General features: G+C 50.8%; 1 protein-coding gene across 3 annotated transcripts in view; it reads right to left on the bottom strand.

Moving 5' to 3' along the window:
* The window catches only part of ATAD2B (ATPase family AAA domain containing 2B), a 100,684-nt gene that overhangs the window by 19,661 nt on the left and 60,069 nt on the right, over window positions 1-20,954 (bottom strand). For all 3 annotated transcript variants that reach the window (XM_020977988.2, XM_020977985.2, XM_020977986.2), the window contains exons 15-20: window positions 16,795-16,885; window positions 13,250-13,561; window positions 12,454-12,586; window positions 7,690-7,876; window positions 4,540-4,725; window positions 1,856-1,991 (exon numbers count right to left, since the gene is read on the bottom strand). In XM_020977988.2, the coding sequence (XP_020833647.1) occupies window positions 1,856-1,991; window positions 4,540-4,725; window positions 7,690-7,876; window positions 12,454-12,586; window positions 13,250-13,561; window positions 16,795-16,885 (1,045 nt within the window). The remainder of the gene's footprint in view (window positions 1-1,855; window positions 1,992-4,539; window positions 4,726-7,689; window positions 7,877-12,453; window positions 12,587-13,249; window positions 13,562-16,794; window positions 16,886-20,954) is intronic.

Genomic DNA, 20,954 nt, shown 5'->3' with positions numbered 1-20,954 from the left:
AATCTCGTGGTGGCCAATCCAATGGCCCTGTCTCAATCCTCACTCTCCTTGACCTTTCTGCAGCCTTAAGCACTCCTCTCTAGGTATTTGTGACACTGCTCTCTCTCGGTTCACCTCCTGCCTATCTGACCACTCCTCCTTTATCACATTTGCAAGTCATGGCTCTGATTATAGAGGTTACCCAAGGCTATGTTCGGGGTCCTCTTCTCTTCTCCCTTATCACTTGGTGATCTGTCAATTCCCAAGGGTTCAGTGACCATCTCAGTGATGAGGATTCTCAAATCTCCCTATGCTGCCCCAGACTCTCTGCTGACCTCCATTCTTGCATCTCCAACTGCCTTTCACACACCTTGAACTGGCTGTCCAGTAGATACTCAACCTGTCCAAAACAAAACTCATTATCTTTCCCCCTACACCCACACCCCCTACCTTTCCTGTTCCTGTAGAGGATGCCACCATCCTCCCAATCCCTCAGGCTCACAACCTAGAAGTTGTCCTGGAATTCTCACTATCTCTCACCTCCCCATCTCCAATATGGCGCCCATGCCTGTCCATCTCACTTTGGCAGCACCTCTTGGATATGCCCCCTTCTCTCTCATGACACAGGCCCCAGCCTGGTACAGACCCTCATCACCTCAAGCCTGAACTACTGAAGTAGCTGCTGGGAGGTCTGCCTGAGCCAAAGTCTCTCCCCACTCTGGCCTATCTTCCATTCAGCCCCCAAAGGGATTTTCCTAAAACAAAAGTCCAACCATGCCACCCCAACTCCATCAACTCTGAGGGGCTCCCTGTGGCCTGCAGGATCAAACGCAAAATGCTCAGTTAGGCATTCAAAGCCCTCCCACCTACCTCTCCGGTCTTCTTACTCTTTACTACCCTCCATTTTGTCTAAAAGCAAGATTGGAAAATACAAAGGAGAGATGCTGGTTGGTAACTTGATATCCTCTTAAGACAACCAGTCCCTCCTCTTTCTCCACAGAGACTGAGATTTGGGAAGGAGCTCAGTGGCTGTCTGGAGTCCAGCCTCTGTCTGAAGCCCTCCAGGAAGGGGGAGCCCCCAACTTCCATACCGGGAGGATGTTTTTCCTGATTTTCATAGCTCTGTTGTCAGTGCTGCCTTCCGGGGCCAGCAGAAGAAGGCTGAGCCTCCCTCCCCACCCATGACTCCATAGTAAAGCCCTGGCTACTGCGCTACCTCGGTGCTCCCCACCCCACCTCCTCCATCCTAAACAACCTACGTTCCCTCTCTGGTTCTTCTGATGGCCCCTCCCTGCCCCCAGCTGCCCTCCTCCAAATGCTCTGCTTCAGCCATGTCTTTACTGACCTGGGGTGCCCAAGTCTGAGATGAGATCTGACCAATCAGTAAAGTAGCAACAAGACGGCAAGCACGCCTCCCAAACAAATTTGGGGTACTCTTGTCCCTCAGAATCCTTCATCCTGATGCTGGCAAGCTTTGGCTAGGCCCTGCAGCCCTGCGAGGGCAGCACCAGCATTCAAGGAAGGCCAGGCAGAGGAGAGGCCTGGAGCACGTGCCTACATTCCCAGCTACCCTTATGCCCCCCACACAGATCTCTTCTGTTCTTGGGACAGAGGCACACAAGGACAGGCATTACTAGAGAGACTGGAGAGATGCCAGGAGAATAGAGGGCTTGTTGGGACCCCCAGGGGTCAAGCCCTTAGCAGAGCAGAGGCTGACTAAGCTGCACCCTCCTACAAAAAGGACCCTTGGCCAGGTACAAACCTTACAACCGGGGTGATGCGGGACCTGCCCTCCCACTTGTGACAGGATGGTCCACTCTGTCTGCATCTGCCCCCCAACCCCACCAGCCGTTTGATGAATGGGGTGGGGCCTTACCAGCTTTTTTCCTTCTTGGTGGAGGCATCGACGCCTGATTGAGAATCAACTCCTGGAAAAATTTGAGTCTGTCTTCTTCAATGGGCCTTTGAATATATAAGACCTCTTCATACTGGATTCTAAATATACATTTAACCTACACCAGGAGACACAGAGGCGAAAAGAAGAAACATTAGGAGTCAAGCCCAGGGCCATGGACCTCTTCGCACTGTCCTCCGCACTCTGTCAAGAGGCTGACAGGGGCCACTCCTCTCACTATGACCACCAAGTAATCATGACGGGCTGACAAAAGACAGCACAGTCAGTGTCCCTGAATATGTTGGGCCAAAATGTGAGGCTTCTTTTTTTCTGTGCCTATTCTAGGGACACAAAAAAGGCAAATGGATAAACTGTGCCTGACCAACCCTAATACTGGGCCTCTTATCAGAAACCAAGAATGGTCAATCAAAACTCAAAGGAACCCAGGAGAAACAACTCCCTGAAAATGAGAGCTGCGCCAGGGTTGAATGGGCCTGCAGAGGATGGTAGCTGGCATCTCCTCCTTGCGTGTTTTCCACTGTTAGAGATGTGGTTGTGGAAAGGAGGCAGAGCCCTTCTCCTGTTTCAAGATACATCGTACACAAGATGTGGGGAGGAGGAGGCAAAGACAATACCAGATAACTTCCTGGTTCTAAATGAAGAGAACAAAAACCTAAAGGAGGTGGGGGTGGGTGAGGTTCCTCTTCAAGTGGAGAATGGCTGAACAAACTGTAGTCACAGGAAAATCATGAATTACTGAGCCCTAAGATGTGACAAAAGAAAGTTTGTGAGAAAGCGGGGAAGACTTGTATGAACTGATACAAAGAGAAGTGAGCAGAACCAAAAGAACAATAGGGTCACAAGCACAAACAAGTTTTAAGGACTGAAGAGTTGTGGCCATCCAATGATCCACCATGCTTCCAAGTGACCAACGATGAAACGTGGCACTCCACTCCCAACTGAGGGAAGGAACAAATCTGTTGGCACTCTGCCTGCTACCAGATGAATATATTCTGCTTGATGACATCTGCTTGTTACAAGGGGGTTTTCCTTTCATTGGAGAGAAGAGGTTATCTAGGAGGCATCACTAGAACATTATAAAACGCACAGAAAAGAGAGTGCAGGGTGGTTCTGATTATAAACTCTTCTGTGTCACACAAAAGGGAGACTCACCGTTTCTAATACAAGCCTATGGAACTGTGCACATGGCAGGTGGGGAGGGTGTCTTTATTCAGAATAAAAAATAAAATTTTAAAAAGAGAGAGAAAATTTAAATGGGGTGGTCCAGAAAGGAAATCTGGAACCAGCAGAGAACAATCCCAAGCACAACGATGGCTCAGAGCCAAGGCCAGACAAGGGCAGGGACTGTATCAACTGTGTCGTCATTATCTGCGTCTCCCCATAGTAGGCCCAGAGGTGAGGACACAGAACGCCCTTCAACGACGGCTGGTGGATGAAGGACATTGTGTGTCCCAAGGAAATATATGAGACAGGGAACCAAGGGGGGTCTCTGGCTCTCAGGAACATCTCCAGAAGCAATGGGCCCATTGCAGGAGAGAAAGGCCTCAGGCCCTCCAGACCTCCTGGTCTCCACAAGTGTGCCAACATCTCCATTCCTGGGTTAGGCAATGAAGAGCAACTGTGAAGTGCCAGAAAAAACTAGCCACCTGCCACTGCCAGCCCAGACCTCTTAGTCTGTAGTAAATTAAGTGGAATTCTAAAATAAAATCCAGCTTTTGCTAAATAAAGACAGGCTACTAGACTCAAGATGTACAACACAAAGACACATGTGACAACCCTCCCTTTCACCAACATGTTCCCAATGGCAGACAGGAAAACAAATGCCACCTACACATAGGCAGACACCAGTCCAGCCTGGAAAACCAGAATTTGCCCTTCCCTCCTCCTGTCGAGGGTACCCCCACCCTGCCAGTCGCTCAGGCTCACAACCAAGTCTGCTGCCGTGTCCCCCATCACCTCTGGCCCGGGGGGTCTCCCCGAAGCCAAGATCTGCCCCTGCTATCCACGCCTCCTTCACTCCAGGGAGGCAGAAAGGCCACGTACTCACCCTCTTCCTCCTCACCACTTCCCAGCCCCCATCCTCCCGAGGGCTCCCAGTGCACAACGAGCCATCCCCTGCTTTTAGGATTGTGTGCTAACTGTACCATGTGTCTACAATGCTTTCCATTCTCACCCAATCTTTTGGAATCCTGAGCTATTTGTGAGGCTAAGCCTCAATGTCACCTGCTATCCTCCTAAGGCCTTCCCTGATCCCCCGATCATTTCTGGACACTAACTTGGGATTGACTCAGAGGCGGTAGCTACACTGTATTCCCGCAGAAGAACAGCAGCTCCTTGAGGGCAGGAGTCAGCAAGAACAGCCCAAGGCCCATGGGGACAGGTCCGCGTTCTTCCGCTGAATGCAGAGCATGACCACTACACAGCGGATTCCAAGGTCTCCTCCCAAAAAGCCCACGGGTGGCCCAGAGCCTGCACGTTCCTGGTGGAATGGTGTGACAAATACGGGAGCCTGCCACAGCCCATGGAAAGGGAGGATGTAGAAGCTCGAATCTCACTCTCCAGATCTGGGCTCAGTCAGGTCCACGCCCAGAGCAGGCTGGGCCAGGAGGTAGCCCCTGTTCTCGCACTCACACTGTCATCCTTACCTCCTCAGGCAGTTCGCTGTACATGGTCTCAGAGGTAGACAGGAGAAATATAGGGGAGAAGGACGGTATGTCCTGCAGTAGGGTCAGAAACGTCGCTCTCACAGTCTCGCTGACAGCTTCCCACCAGTCACCGATATGAGGCATGTAAACAATGCTTGGTACTGATCTCCGAGCTTCACGGAATATCTGACCATGTGGGAGAAAGGCAGACAGAAAGGTAAGTGAGGCTTACTCTTCTCTCTCCTGGAGAATGCCTCTGCAAACAGCAGCCAGTCAGATAGTCAACAGTAAGGAAGTGCCTACTATGTGCCAGGCCCTGCCCTCAAGGAGCTCCAGGTCACATGCTGGAGACAACAGGCAAATGACTGCACCCAAGGATTAAGGGGAATTCAGGAAGGTTTCCTGCAGAAGGTGGGATTTTAGTTGGCATTTAAAAGAAGACAGAAGGCCAAGATCATTGGATCCAAGAGTGTCAGGGAGTAAGGTATAAGAAGACTGGAGAGGGAGGAAGGAGCAGGTTATGAAGGGCTTTGGATGACAAACAGAAATTTGTAATGGATCCTGGAGGTGATAAATAGGAAGTCAGTGCAGTTTATTGAGCTGGGGGGCAGCGAGGGGGAGGGGGAGAGGGAATGACACGGTCGGATCTGCACTTTAGCCTTTAGTAGTTGAATAGAGGATGGACTGCTGTGAAGACAGACTCTCAGCAGGAAATCCCCCCAGTAGCTACTGCCATAGTCCAAGCCTGAGGCAATAAGAGTCCACAGCAGAGTAGGTGCAGCACTGCAGAGGTAAAATCAACCAGAGATGCTGCAGAGGTGAAATCAACCAGACGTGCAACAGAGGTGAAATCAACCAGACATGCAGCAGAGGTGTAATCAACAAGAGATGGTGCAGAGGTAAAATCGACCAGAGATGGTACAGAGGTGAAATCAACCAGAGATGCTGCAGAGGCGAAAGTGACAGGCCTTGGCACCACACTAAATATTGGGGGGGGGCGCGGGGGGCACAGCCTGGAGGGGTGAGAGAGTGAGGAGTCCAGGACAACTCCTAGGTTGGGAGCCTCAGGGACTGGGAAGAAGTTGGTGCCCTTTAGAGTAACAGGGAAAGTAGGAACGGGGAGGATTTGGGGAAAAGATAATGAGTTGTTTTGGAAATAAGGAGTTTCAGATGTCTACTGGACATCCAGTTGGATATGCAAGACTGGAGGTCACCAAAGATTGGGGCAGGAAATGTAGATCTGAGAATCATCAACAAAGAGATGGTTATTAAATCCATGGAAGCCAATGGGGAGGAAAGAAGAGGGCCTAGGACAGAAACCTGAGGGACACCCAGGGTTATAGTTAGAGGACACAATCTAGAACAGTGCTTCTTAAACTAAGTTCACGAGTAGAAAAAGTTTAAGAAGCCCTGATCCAGAGGAGGATCCAGACAAGCAGACACAGAAGGAGCAGTCAGAGAAGGAAGAGTACTGGGGGGTTGTTCCTGAAAACACAGAGAGAAGAAGAGTATGCAGGAGGAAGGAGTGACCGATGATATGAAAGTCCACATGAGGACTGGCTACTAAGATAGCAGTTTTGGTAAAAAATGATGAGGTAAGAAGCCAGAGTGCAGAAGGGTAAGAAGAGAGAGAGGACAGGAAATGGATGCACCAACTGTGGATGGCCTTCTTTAGCCACAAAAGGCAGGAGATAAGGGACCACAGATAGTGGGAATGATTGGATGGAATAAGGGCGTTCTGAGGAAGGTGCTGGATGATACAGACATGTTTATAGTCAAGGAGATAAAGTACAGGGCAGATGATAGGGCAGGCATGGTCTGCTGGGAGACTGCATGGAATGGTCACCTTGGTCTGGAGTCAGGCCACCTCATCATGGGCCAGGGACAGAAGGCACCTGAGTAACACCCCACAGGTAAGAGGGGAGCAGAAGGAGCTCCCAGCCTCTATCTTTTCAGTACAATATGAGGCCACGGAGAAGGAGCTATGGGAGGTCTGGAAAAGTCACTGGCCAGAGTGGGACAGTGAGCTGATGAGGAAGTATGGTAAGAGAGCCTGGCGACAGTGAGGGCCCAAAGAAGGCCGCAGTGGACACAGTCACAAGGTGGTGTGACTTCCTCACCTTAGCTTAGCAGTGTGTCGCGTCTCTGTCCTTAGATCCCTCTCCCCCTGTGCACTCAACAACTTAGCCCAACTGGGGCTCTGCTTCCTCTCCTCCCCAATCTCCCCTTCACCCCCAGCCTGGGGCCTCTCTACCCAGTGGCATGCCACATCGAAGGTGCACCCATCCTTCACCTGTCCACCTCTTGGAGCTATGAAGATGCTCTTGATTCCAAAGGCTGGGTACTCTCTTCCCTCAAACTCTTCCCATAATCCTTTGGGCTTCCAAGTGGTTCTGTGCATCAAGAACCACATTTGGAATCCAGAGCAAAGTGACTGTGGAATTGTACAGGCCAAATGGAGGCCCCAGAGAGGAGGCTCAAGAAGTTGAATCAGACGCCACTGAAGCCAAAGGGGGAAAAGGCTCCTTGTCAACAACGTGGAAGATTCTCCAAGTGACAGGGGAGAGGACATCAGCTGCTAATGAGAATCCACCAGGAAAAGCCCAACTGAAAACTCTCACAAGTTTCAGCATAAACAGTGATGATCTTACACCCATTTTCTTCTTCCTAGCTTACTTTCCCTGGATCCCTGGATATGGGGGGGGGAAGCGAGGAGCCCAGGACAACTCCTTGGTTGGGAGCCTGAGGGACTGGAAGGAAGGTGGTGCCCTTTAGAGTAATAGGGAAAGTAGGAGAGGGGAGGATTTGGGGAAAAGATGATGAGTTGTTTTGGACATATGGAGTTTCAGATGTCTACCGGACATCCGGCTGGAGATGCAAGACCCTGGGGATCCCAAAACAAGTTTAAAGTGTCTGACACAGACAGCGGAGGGACTTCCCTTGACCACTGAGCCAGTGAATGGCTTTGTGGGTCAGCCGGTGGCCGCAGGGGCCATCCTGGCTCCAAAGCTGCTCTTTCGGCTCCCACCACCTCCTGACTCTCTTGACCCCGGGGGTACCCCAGCCTCATGTCTTCTTCACACCGTCCTGGACCCTAAGGACAGTTGGATGCCACCATGCCATGGACACCACACCCGCCCCAGGACCTACCTGGGCACATGACTCCTCAGGTGTTTTGGCACTGACAGAATAAAGCGCAGGGAGGTCAAGTCTGTGCACAGAGAACTTTTCCAGAGTGTGCAGCAGGGCAGGAGCCAGGTGAGAAGTTTGCCCCGACCCCCTCTCTCCAGACAGCAGCAGGCGAGGCCGGTACGACGTGGGCTGCTGAGAAGCTGACCTGCAGCAGTGAAGGAGAAGGGGGCTCCGTGAGACCCTGGCCACAAAGCCGACAGAAATCCCCCCCGTTCTGGTTTACCAGAAATGACTGGGGGACGTAGGCAATGAAGGGCTGAGGATTAAGAGAAAAAAGAAAAGAGGGTCCAGAACTGAGCCCTGGGGGATACAACCATAGTTCAGGGGGCATGACACAGAAAGGGAGTAGTGACCCAGGAAGGAGGAAAATGAGAGGAAGAGAGGGGGAAGAGCAGAGGGGACAAGGGGAGGGGGGACGAGGGGAGGGGGGACAAGGGGAGGGAGAGAAGAGAGAAAGAGTAGATAGAGTACCTGCCCTGGATTCAGGAGGACCTGAGTTCAAAAATGACGTCAGACAAATAACACTTACTAGCTGTGCGACCCTGAGCAAGTCACTTAACCCCACTGCCTAGACCAAAAAAAGAAAGGAGAAAGAGACAGAGAAAAAGAGGGAGAAGTGATAGGGAGGGGGAAAGGGAGAAGAGAAGAAGGAAGAAACATGAAGAAGAAGGGAAGGAGGGAGGGAGAGGAGAAAGAGACATAGAGAGAGGAAGAGGAAAGGAAGGGAGGAGAAAGAAAGGGAGAGGGAGAGTCCGGCCATGCAGACGATGGCATCCAGTGCAGCGGAAGGGAAGGAAGAGGATGAAAACCACCCCAGGGAATCTCTCTCTCCAGCCTTCGCAGCCTCAATGCCAGACAGAGAGGCCCAGAAAATCACCAAAGGAGCCAGAGAGCCCCTCTGCACCTCCCAGGTCTCCACCAACCCATAGACAGCATGAGTGACCAGAGGCCGGCGTCAGTGACGGGCCACAGGAAGTAGTGCCCAAGGAGGATGTAACAATCTCACAGGCACAACTGAAAAGTGGACGGGTGACAGCCACACCCGGCAGAAGACTCTGAAGGAAGACGGCTGACCCACCCGCCCAGAAGAGACCTGTGAAAGGTGAAGGGTGGGCTGATGTGGAAGAGACGTGAGCAACGAGATGCCAACAGGAAACCCAGGCTTTAGATGTGGGCCAACACATTTTGGGGCAGCTGGTCAAAGGAAGGCCAGACTAGGCTCCAGGCCAGCTGGGCAAGAAGCACAAAGACATGAATGGAAGGAACCGGCTACCAACCTGCCCCAGCATCAAGTCAGAACAGTTTGGGGCAGACTTCCACTATCTGAACAATAAAATTCAATCGGGGAGGTTAACATTGCTAGAGAATTTTCAGGCTTACGAAGATAGTCTGTGAGGGCCCCATTTTACAAATAAGGAAACTGAGGCAGAGAGCAGCAGTTCAGTGACTGTGCCCGCCTGCCTCAAGGGATGGTAGTCTGGGCACTGTGGCGCCCCCTAGTGACCCACAGAGGCAGCTCATCACTCACTGGGAGGCTGGGCTTTCTAGGTCACTCCTGAGACTTCACTGTTCTCCAGCCACTGGACCACCCTGCCCTCAGTCAATAAGAGACACCTGGCCATCCCTGGGAGCTTCTTCTCAAGGTCAACTCGATGAACAAGAGATATCTGCTCCACTCAGAGGCGTAGCTGGTTTGGACGGAGAGCTTCAGAAGGAGAGGAGGCCAGCTCCAGTGACTTGGTGGCACAGAGGGAACCACAGGCTCTCAAAGGCTCTGCCCATCTGCCAAGGCTTGGAAAAGAGCCTGCCCAAGCAGTTGCCCCTGCCAGCTGAGGCTCAGCCACAGCAGGGTGGCGCTTCCCTCCCTGGGGGCTCCACAAACAAGCCGTACCATGGCAACCCAAGGAATGATGACAAATGGCGCCCTGTCCTCGAGCAGCTGCAGCAACACTGTCAGAAACACCACGTTAGCTCTTCTCTGTGAAGCTCGCAGTACAAAACCCCAAAACACGAAATCTATCATTTAAGTGACTATGATTATGACTAGGACTCCTTTCTGAAACAGCTGTCTCTGGACACTTACCACACCAACTTGTCACAAAGCTCAAAATCGATACCAAACGAGAAGGAAAAAAAAGAAAATCAGCCACTGCCCTCAAAGAACCTACTCTGTCAGGGGAGAGGAATAGAGCATACCCAGAACCTCAAACCAGAAAAAGAAGCTTTGCAAAAACTTTAGTAACAACTTGTCAACAAGCATGGCATTCAGGTCAATCTGTTGGATTACTTTAGGGGCTGTTTCAGACTTCAGGGAAGCAGCAGGGCTCACTTGCTCTTCCTTACAAATGCTGGCACATCTCCCACTTCCATACCTTTGCCCAGGCTGGCACAATGCATGGGACACTCTCCAACATCACCTCAGCCTTTCCCCCAAGCTCGAGAGAAGGGACACCTGAAACACCAGAGGCTTCCCGACTCCCAGGAAGGGCAGCATTCAGCCCCGGACCCCAAGTACTGGGGACCTAGCCTGCCTTGACGAGCTGTCCAAGTGGCATTTCCTCCAGGAGAATGCAAACCACCTGAAGTCATTATGCTGACATTTAAAAACCTTTACTCGCCTATGTAAAGTCAAGCAGAAAAAAGCGGTCTGGCCATGAAAGTGTGACAGGAGGAGGAGAATGCGCTGGACCGCTAGCTCCCAACAGCCCGCTCCTCAACTCCCAGGCCAGTGTTACTGCTTTCTCCTCCCTCACCTTCCCCCGTCTTCCCGGATCTCCTCCAGGAATAGCCCAAGGAAAGGATGGTCTGCCCACAAGACACAATACGCCTCCTTAGCTCAGCATTCAAGGCCTTTCAGAAGCTAGCCCCCATTCACACAACCAGTATACAAGCTCAATGAGGCCACTGTCTGCTTCCCTCATCTGACACACCACACCCACGGCCTTCACAATGGTTGAGCAAGAAGCCAGAACTCAAAATCATTTTAAAATGAATGCCACAAGAAATAAATAATACATTTGAAAGAAGTACATAAAATGACTGCAATTTAAAAAAAAAACTCTTCAAACAAAATTTTTAATGGAAAAACAGTAACTGCAACCCCACAAAGGATCCCCTGACTGCAAACACACTCTCTCCATCTCCGTGTTGCAGACTGCTCATCTTTCTTCAAGGTTAAGCAGAGCAGTCACCTCTTCGGTGACCTTCCTTGATACCCTCCCCCATCTCAGGAAGTGGCAAGGGGTCTCCCCTCCACTGTCCATGTACGACACACAATTCATTTTCTGCCCTCCCCATCCTCCCAGGCACTATCTCAATGCCTCCCACACCCAAGCCAGCACCAAGGCCTGTCAATATTACCTTTGTACTCTCTCTTACGCACACTCCCAGCCTCACGCCTGGACTACACTTCATGCCATAGATGCTGGGGGGCTGCCTGCCCCCATCCATCCTCCACTCAGCCACCAAAGCACAAGTCTTACCACGTCACCCCCACCACCCCAATAGCTCCCTATCACCATCAGAAGGAAACCCTAAATGCTCTGCTTGGCCTTCAAAGCCCTTCCCAACATCCCCCACTCCTCTCTTTCCAGGCTTCTTACACCTGCCTCCCCAACACATCCTTTTTAGTCCCATCAGCCTGGCCTCCAACACTGGTCCTCCTCTGCTCTGACCACTGACCTCCCCGGCTTCCCCCTTCCACAGGAAGCCTTCCCTCTGTATCTTCGCTGTTTCCCCTGCTAGACTGTTTGCCTCCTCTGGGATCCCCAGCATTTCGCACAGTGCCTGGCACATTGTAGGACCTAATAAACGCTAACTGCTTGACCATTCTATCCTTCCAGGAAAAGGTAAGCTCATTGGACGCATGCTAGATGAGGCGCAGCCCCCATGAGACGAGGGAATAATTGTCAGTACTTGGCAACAGACCGCACACGGGTAATAAAGAGAGAGGCCCTGAAGCTACGAGTGGGGGTCAGGGGGAACTGAGAGGACAGAGGCACCTCCTCAAGATGAACAGGGAAGCTATGAGGCTGTCCCAGAGCCTCTGCTCGGGCTGTCTGTCTGTGCTACCTCCAACAGCCCCTCCTCAAGTTGGCTTCTGCCACATGAACCAGGTCAAGCTTCTGGAGCAACTGCGCACCTCATGGAGGGCCCCTGGCAGGTGCAGGGTAGGATGTGGCCAGCAGGAGGCGCTGTGCACCGTAGGGACTGCCCAGCTTCCTGTTTTTTTCTCAAAAGCACGCTGGTAGCTTCCAAGTGATCTTGTGGAATTCAGGCACAGGCCTTGCTCTAACAAAGCCAATGGCAGTGACAGACACAGTGAGCCATCATCTTCACAGAAACCACGCTGGCTGGGAAAAGCTGGGGTCTCCTTTGTGCAATGACCAACTGGCCAGTGACCTGTGCTCAGACAGGGTGCTTTTCCCAAAGCTGCCCAGCCACCCCCGCTGCTGCGACCCCAGAAACAAGAGGAAGCCCTAAAACAGCTGCGCGGGGAATCTACGTCCAGGAAGCTCGGCTAAGGGATGTCCCCATGAAGGCCACTGGAGCCACTGTGGGGCCCAGACTGGGCCAGCAAGGAAAGCCAGTGCACACACGGCACGGCGGGAGGCACGGCCCGTGGTGACCCAGAAGGGGCAGAGGGACTTTGCTAGGGCCAAGGGCTTAGAGGTCTCATGGCCTCCCCGCAGCTGTGCCACCCACGCCCTCACGGCTACTCACGTGCTGAAATGCAGGTAGGGCTTGTGGGCAGCAGTTGGGGACAGTTTCTTTGGTGATCCGGAGGGACAGCCGGTCTCGAATATCGACAAGGTGTTCTCATCGTCACTGTCTTCTAAAAGGAGGCTCTGCACATCTGCCCAAGAAACAGGAAAGAAAAGGAGGGGGAGCTGAGACTTTGCAAGGAAGTACCCAGGCCCACAGAGTCATTGCTGAGCCCCGCCTACTCTCCCATCATTCCTCATTGCAGCCTGGGGCTCCAGTCCTGCTGAGGCCAGACTGGCCCTGGCCTGGGGGTGTGGCTCCAATGCAGGCCTCCCCAGGGAGGAGGTGGTGCAGGGACCTCTGGCCATGTCCGCGAGGCTCCAGCCCCACCAGGACCCCAATCCATCTTGGATGGTGGCACAGTGCCTCCTGGACAACTGACCTTTTGGAAGCTCAGACTCTGTCCCGAGGCCACACGAGGTCTCTGCCACCCCAGCCCTGCCCCCTTTCTCTAAAGGGGCTCCTAGATCCCTGCAGGGGTTGGAGGAAGGGTGCCACAAGGCTCCTGGCCAGTCAGGGAAGTCCTGGGAAGCTGCCTGGCTACGGGGGGGGGGGCATGCGAAAGGGCTGTTCCAGGATGGTAAGGACCAAACACAGAAAGGGCCCCGGTTCACACGGCTAGCCAATGGTGGAGGCAGGATCAGATCCCTCAACATGCCACCAGCACTACGTTGTGGCCCAGCTACTCCTACCCATCAACTGCCCATTTAACACCTATCTGAGGGACAGCCTGCCAGGGCCCCCGCAGTGCTACCTTCTCGCCTGTCCCCCTGGCTGGTCTCGGCATGAGGAAACACTCTCTGCAGAACAGAGAGGATGTGGTTGAAGCTCCTCTCCAGAAGAGGCCTGATGATGGGCGACAGGGCATGGCCAGAGGAGGCGACAGCACGCTGGGAGGCAGGCACGATGTTCTGCATGGCGTGGTGGAAGTCCTGTGCACTGAGCACGATGGAGGACACGTCCAGCTGCAGCTTGTGGCTGCTGGCGTAGATCTGCGGGTAGCGCCTGCGCAGGGCAAGCAGGGCAGCCTCCGTGCACAGGGCCTTGATGTCCGCGCCGCAGTAGCCTAATGCACACAGGGAGACAGAAGGGTGCAGAGGTGAGACTGACTCTGGGCCCCGCCCTGCCACGCCCAAGCCCTGCAGCAGGTGGACAGAGACCAGAATTTCAGGCTGCCTCCACACGCTAGGACACAGGTGCTCTAGAAATCGGGATCCAGCGCCATCCCATCCCCAGCCCGAACCACTCCCTGACTTTTGTGGGGGTCCTGAGCTTATGCCCAAGGTGGAATCCCAGGAGCCAAGCACTGGACCTCACTGCAAGCAGTCCTCATTATGACAAACAAAGTGTTCATCATGATCACCATCACTGATCTACTGGTAACTACATGCCAGGCACGGAGCTGGGCACCTGATCTCTGTTTTACAATTGAGGAAACTAAGGCAGGGAGCGGTGAAGGGGCTTGCCCTGGGTTGTGTCTGAGGCTGGATCTGAGTTCGAGTCTTCCTGATAGTAGAACCGGGTGCTCTGTGTGAGCCCCCCAGCTGCCTTTCAATCTACACTTCTGAAAAATGTTGAAATAATTTGCTTTCTCCTCTAGAAATTATCTTTACAAAGGAAGCACTCTTTGAATTTCATCAGCTGCCCAAAAAGCTACAGTGCGACAGACCCCGTGAGCACATCCGGAGCCCTGGAGAGTGTCCAGAGGAGGGCATCCAGGGAGGCCGTGAGCTCAGGTGCCCATCTCTGGGCTGAAGAAGAGATGATTCCTGGGCCTGCAACAGGTGGAGAGAGACCCCGGCAGGTCCTGACTGCTCCCCAGCATCCTTGCTCACAGCAGGCCCTGAATAAAGGCTGGAGGAGATTCCCTTCCACCCCGGGGCTGGGCACCCCTCCTGCTGCCTCTCTGAACAGACACCACTGACAAGACCAGGATCTCTGCACCTAATGAGCCCCCGGGTCTGGCAACAGTCACTCCTCCATCCTCACAGAAGCTGCCCGGGCAGCTGTTGGGGCTTCAAGTGCAAGCACACACCAGATCGGAGCCATCTGAAAGGCACGCTGGCTCTCTAGGCCACCCTGACTGGAGGCCAGCACCTGGACAAAACTTGCTCCAGTCACCCAGAGTGAAGCCACCCCTGCCTTGTTCCCCAAGAAAGCAGGCACATGGAAACAGACAGTTTTTCCCAACCAGGGGTCTGTCCGATGAAGAATGTCACTCCATTCCTCTTTACACACACACACACACACACACACACACACACACACACACACTCACCAAGGACCTCAGGTCTCAACCAGGACACTTCTGAGGTAGGGAAATGAGGGGGGTTTCTCTGTCCCTTCACAAGACATGATCAAATCCCACTAAAAACTGAACCAGGACTTCTTTGTAGCCTGTGGAGAGACCTGCACTGACCAGCGGCCAGCTCCAAGGATGATGACCATCATTTTCGTAGAGGCATCACCATGGTCACCTTGAGGACTTGGAAGGAGAGGGGGCCGAGGCAAGTTTTCTGAAAAGCTGGGAATCTGCTCCATGGAGATCAGATCACAGCACAGGAGGCAACAACCACCACCCTGAGACCGAGGCAATGGGGAGCCAGAAGGACACAGGCACACGCGCACACACAGTCCAACCTGGGAATGCTGGAAGGACCAGACCACAGTGCACAGGCATGCGGCCCTGCAGAACCTGGAGCCCAGGTGAGCTAGGGAACCACCAATGCTTGTGCTGTGGCCCTTTCAGCATAAAATCCACGGCAGCCACAGACAAGACTCCAGTGGCCCAATCACGCACCCCAATAATCGCCTCACCGAGCTGGGGCCCGGAAGGGGCCAGGCCTGGGCCAGCCAGGCCACAGAGCAGGAAGCGCATTCCTACTGGATTTGTAGGTGATAATGGTGGTTCTCTGACCAGAATGTGTTATATCAGTCAGGAGCCACTTAAAGACATAAAACCCGAGGTAGGAAAAGAAAGGCTGTGATCTGCCTTTGGGATCAAAGTGGGCAGACTTTTCTAGCTTCAAAAACTATCATGAGAATTTGAAAAACCATGTCACAACTCAAACTGCTGGCCAAATTCTGGGAAACACAGGGAAATGAGCTGCACACATCTAATTTGGAAAGAAGATGGTGGAAATGCCACGGGAGAATGCAAATCTAAGATGGAGACGGAAGATGGAAACCAGAGGGTGCAGAGAGATCAGACGGGAAAGAACACTCTGGGCTCAGGCTGCAGGCCTGCTTGCTAGGGGCAGGGCAGGGTGGGGCGGGACCTCCCAGGAGGGCAGCAGCAAGGCCGGTGGACTCTCTAGGGCCACGGCGCTCTCCCTCCAAACGCCACCCTCTCCCACCAAGCAGCACAAGGCCAAATCGACAGGGAATAGGTTGGGTGCATGCTGTCTGGTACCCGGCCAAGTTAGACTGGTGGTGTGCTGGAGAGAGTTACGTTTTCTCCTCACCCGAAGACGTCGAGGTCTTGGTGGTTCAAAAGCTGAGGGAGGCTGCTTCGGAGATGGAGGTCCCTGTGGATGAAGAGGACAATTCGGATGTAGCTGACTGAATATGGACTGGCGGGCAGTGTAGGGCAGTGTAAGGTTTACTTTGTGGATGGGAGACAGAGCCTCTGATGGCTCATCTCAGGGCGGGGGCCTCTCTGCAAGCCTCAGAACTGGTTTGTTTTCTTAAAGAGCGAGAGGGGAAAAAAGAAGGAAAAAAGGAGCAGCAGTGAAGGAGAGCAGGAGCCCTCTGGCTGGGCAGAGCAGATCCCTACACACAGTCGGGGAGTGGTGCAGCCTGGGAGTGGCACAGCAGCATGCCGGGCCCTCACGTGGACATCCTCCCATCTATCCTGCGCATGGGCCGCTGCATCTGGGGGGAGACAGGAGGCCCCTACCGCAGCTTCTTAGACCACTGAGCAGGCACCACAGGGGTCAGGAGCTGGGACGCCCGCCCAGACAGGCTCTTATTTCTCCTATGCGCTTTTAGGATGGTTTGCTTAGCGGAGTACATCGTGAAGGAAAAGGGCACCACGTGCCTGGGAAGGAAGGACAGCATCCTCTGTGTGTCTTGTAGTCACAAGGCTTTATCAATAATGGCCCTTTCACTTGTAAGCGGTAAGAGATCACACTCTAAATTAAGCCAAAACTATCTAAATACAAAAATCAAGTCCCATTTCCCACACTTGAAGATACGCCAAGGCATTCTCTGACCTTCCAACTGGAACCAAAGGTGACACAGGCTGGACAAGAACAAACATGGATTCATAAATGACCAGGTTCAAAGAGTGCCACTCACCAACACATTTCTCAGCCAGTTCGCCAAGGAAGAGGTCCGACAGTCTGGGGCTCCAGTCCCGGGTGTGGATCTGCAAAATGTGCTTCCGGGCCTGGGGAGCAAAGCACAGGTAGATTACAGGGTGTCCCACACAGTGACAAGTACAGAGAGAGTAGCCCCTCCCACGCACAAGCACTCTGCCCGAAGAGGACGACGAGGAGGAAGGACAGACCTTGGCCAGCACGAGAGCGGGCACTTGCCAGGGGACAGGAAGAGAGAGAGACAGAGAGAGAGAATAGGCACTTCTCATCAGTGCCCCAAGATGGTGCGGTTCTGAAGCTGGGCCATCCTCCCTGGCTCCAGGGAGCACCCCAAGCACTCTTCTGTTCTGAGGTGAGGTTAACCCATGGTCACATAACTCTTTCCTACAAGACAACTTCTGGAAGGCAAGTGTCCACACAGACTTCACATGGAACATCTCTTCCTCTCTCTCGGTGCTGGCCTCTGTCAGGGACTTTTTTCCGTGAGGATCATTCGCTGACTCTCTATGGTGCTCTATGTAAACCATGCAATGACCTGCAGGAAGGGCATTTCCTTGCGGCCTGTGCTTGTGGCTTCCCTGCCTTTTTCTGAGTGCTACACTGTATACCAAGGGTGATAAAGGGTCTCTGGTTGATCCCCTTGCCAACAACGTGGAGCCCTAGGGTCTGGCTGCATACCACTTCTATGTTCAGGAGAGCCCCACTCCCTCCTACACTTTCTGGCATTTTTAGCAGGAAGACGTGTGGTGTTATCTTGTCAAAGGCCTTCTCAGATTTCTTTTTCTCAGATCAGATAACTTAAGTGCTCAACTTCCTGTTCCTGCAATTATTCATCCTTTTCACTGTTGGCATATAGTTAGGCCAAACAGCTAACAATAATTTTTTATATTTGTTGTTCATTGGTGCTACATTCACCTTTAATCATTTTTGATACAGACATTTGGCTTTCCTTCTTTCTTAAAATCAAGTTATCTAATAGCTTACCTATTTTACTAGTTTTTGTAACTGCTCAGTTTTATTTATTAATTGATGGGGGTTTTTTAGTATCAGTTTTGTTCATCTCTCCTTTGACTTTTAAGATTTCTATGTTGGTGTTCAATTGAGGGTATTCCATTTGCTGGTCTTCTACTAGTGCTGTTTTCTGGGTTCTTTTTTTGGGGGGGGGAGAATAGGATTTCAGATCTATGTCCAATTCATCGATCTCCTCTCTCTCCCTCTCTTATTGATGAAGTGTTTAGGGATAAATTTTTTTCCTAAACAGCTGCATCCCAAAAATTTTGGAATATGGTCTCACTTAGCAAAATTGTTCACTGTTTTTCTGGTTTGTTCTTTGACCTGCCCATTCTCTGGGAATAAGTTATTTAGTTGCAGTTACTTTTTTAATCTTTGCCATTACTGAATATAATTTTTATTGAACTATGGTCAGTAAAATATAAATTTGCTACTTATACTTTTCTATATTTATCAAAATTTAAAGTTTTAATACATGGTCAACTTTTGTGAAATTGCCATATACAATGAGAAACAGGCATATTCCTCTTTATTTCTATTTCTATTCTAAGATTCTATTCAGAGCCTTCACTTCTGTTTATTTTTTGGTTAGATATATCTAGGTCGAGAGAAGTAAACTATGATCCCTCACTATTATAGTTTTATTATTTCTCCCTGGAACTTATTTAAATTTTTCTTTAAGAATTTAGATGGTAACCTAATCCTAACCCTAACCCTAATTTCGCAGATATAATTTTAGTACTGATATTCATTCATTTTCTGTAACTTTAGCAAAATGTAGTTTATCTTTTTTAACAAGGCCAATTTGTGTTCCTGCTTTGTCTTGAGACCCCCAACTAAAGCACAACAGATTCTGCTTCAGTCCCTTCTTTTAAGTCCATATGTATTTTTCTGTTTCAAGCATGTTTCTTAGAAACATAATGATGAATTCTAGTTTCTAATCCATTATGGCAACCTCTTCCATTTTATGGGGGATTTCACCTCATTCACATTCAGTTATGATTGTTAACTGTCGATTTCCCTCCTTCCTAATCTCTGTTAGCTTTTCTTCTGTTTCCCATGCCTATTTGAGAGTTTGTTTGGGTTCTGACTGATGCCTCCCCTAATTTCCCTTCCATCTTATCCCCTCCTTTCCCTCTTGTAACTTTGTTTGGTGAAATGTGTTTCTGTCCCCAACTGTATCGTCCCTCCAGTTAAAATGTAAAAAAGGAAAAAAAAAGAAAAATAAATAAATAAAATGTAAAATAGGTTCAGGTCTCTGTCTCTCTCTCTCTCTGTCTCTCTCTGTCTCTCTCTCTGTCTCTGTCTCTCTCTCTCTCTCTCTCTCTCTCTCTCTCTCTCTCTCTCTCACACACACACATACACACACACACACACACACACACACACACACACACACACACACACACACGCACCCCTCCCCATTCTTCCTTTCCCTTCCCTTTCCCCCATGTATTCCTTTTCTCCTCCATCCTCACAACATAAGAGAATCAATCCTATCTCTGTGGCATGATACCGAGGAGCAGATCACAATCTCAGTTCAAGACTCCAGCCCAGGCTGAGCTTACATGTAGTGGAATAACCAGGGCAGGAACCCCAGACCAAAGAGGAGCCAACAGCTCAGTCACTCTGAATCCATGGGGCCTCCCAGATGGCTAGTAGTGGCCAAGCCTAGCAGCAGAAGCAAAACGTCCAAACAGGGAAAAGCCTAGAGAGAGCTTGTTCAGACTCAAAACTAAGTTGGGGACTTACAGAACTCAGACCAGGAAGGCAGCAAGTCAACTTTGCTTTGGGAGGGAGCACCAAAAGCTTGCAGGTCCCCAGCCTGAGCAGTTCTTCAGATGTTGGAATAAAACAATGCCCCGAGAAAGCAGCAGAAGAACCAGAGGATAGAAACTGAGACCAGAAATTCCCCCCAGACGAAAGGAGAGTCAACCCCCAACATAAAGTCCCAAGTCAAGAAGTCAGCTGGAAGAAGGAGTGAACAAGAAACACATCCCAACAAAAAGTGTGATTATGTTCATAGGGAAGCTGAAGACACAAACTCGAAAGACAGAACTTCAAAACATTTACAACCAAAGCCTCAGAGAAATACAGCTTCAAACAGAATTCTTGTTAGAGAAAAAGTAAGAATTCTAAAAAAAGATTAAAAAAATAACTTCAAGACCAAATGAGAACAATTCAGGAAAAAAGGCGAAAATAAATGAGAGCTATGCAGAATTAGCACGAAAGATACAACAAGCTCTGTGGAAATTAGGATTGGCCAAAGAGAAGCCAAAGCCTTCATGAAGTAAGAACAAACATTCAAGTTAAAAGAGAGAAAAAAAAATAGAAGACAGTGTTTCGTACCTCACTGCAAAAGCAACTGATCAAAAAAGAGATGGAGGAGAGACCATTTACTGATCACACTCCACCCTCCCTGGCCTCCGCTCAAAACAAAGGCTTAGGCATCTTCTTTCAGGAAAGTGCCCAACAAAACTGCCCAGATCTCTTAGGACTAGTGGGCAAAGTAGAAGTGGAAAGAATCCCACCAGTCATGTGCTGAAACATCCAAACAAAAACTCTCAGACGGCCAAAATCCAAAGCTCCTAGGTCAGAGAAAGGGTCCTCTCCTCTTTTCCTAACCTTAAGCCTTTAATTTTTCTCTGGTCTTACTGTCATTGGTAGCTCTTATGGAAGCGGACCAGATAATAACAAGGAGATCAGCCACGCTTGCTTTCCACCCACACTTACTGGAAAAGTTTCTACTATATTCCCACCGCAGGGTCCAAAGAATGGTTGCTTTTGGTTTCAGATAATTTCCTAGGATACTAAAAAAATTCTTCTGTGCCTACAGTTTGTCAGGGTTTTAGCATCAATGAGAGTTGTACTCTGTCCAAAGCATCTTCTGCATCTACTGAATCACATGCTTCTTGGATGGTTTTGTCTATGATACAATTAGTTATGAGGATCGGGTTCCTCAGGTTGAACCATCCTTTGGACCCTGATATAAATACCACTTGAACATAGTGAATGATTTCATGGGTGGAATTCTATGGTCTATTCGATGGGATTTTATCTAAAAATTTTTAATCAATATTCATTAAAGATACTGGTCTATAGTTCTCCTTCACTGTTTCATGCAACTGG

Source organism: Phascolarctos cinereus, unplaced genomic scaffold (assembly GCF_003287225.1).
Source record: "Phascolarctos cinereus isolate Bilbo 61053 unplaced genomic scaffold, phaCin_HiC Scaffold_2;HRSCAF=192, whole genome shotgun sequence".
Lineage (NCBI taxonomy): Eukaryota > Metazoa > Chordata > Mammalia > Diprotodontia > Phascolarctidae > Phascolarctos > Phascolarctos cinereus.
This window is presented reverse-complemented; position numbering and strand designations above follow the sequence as displayed.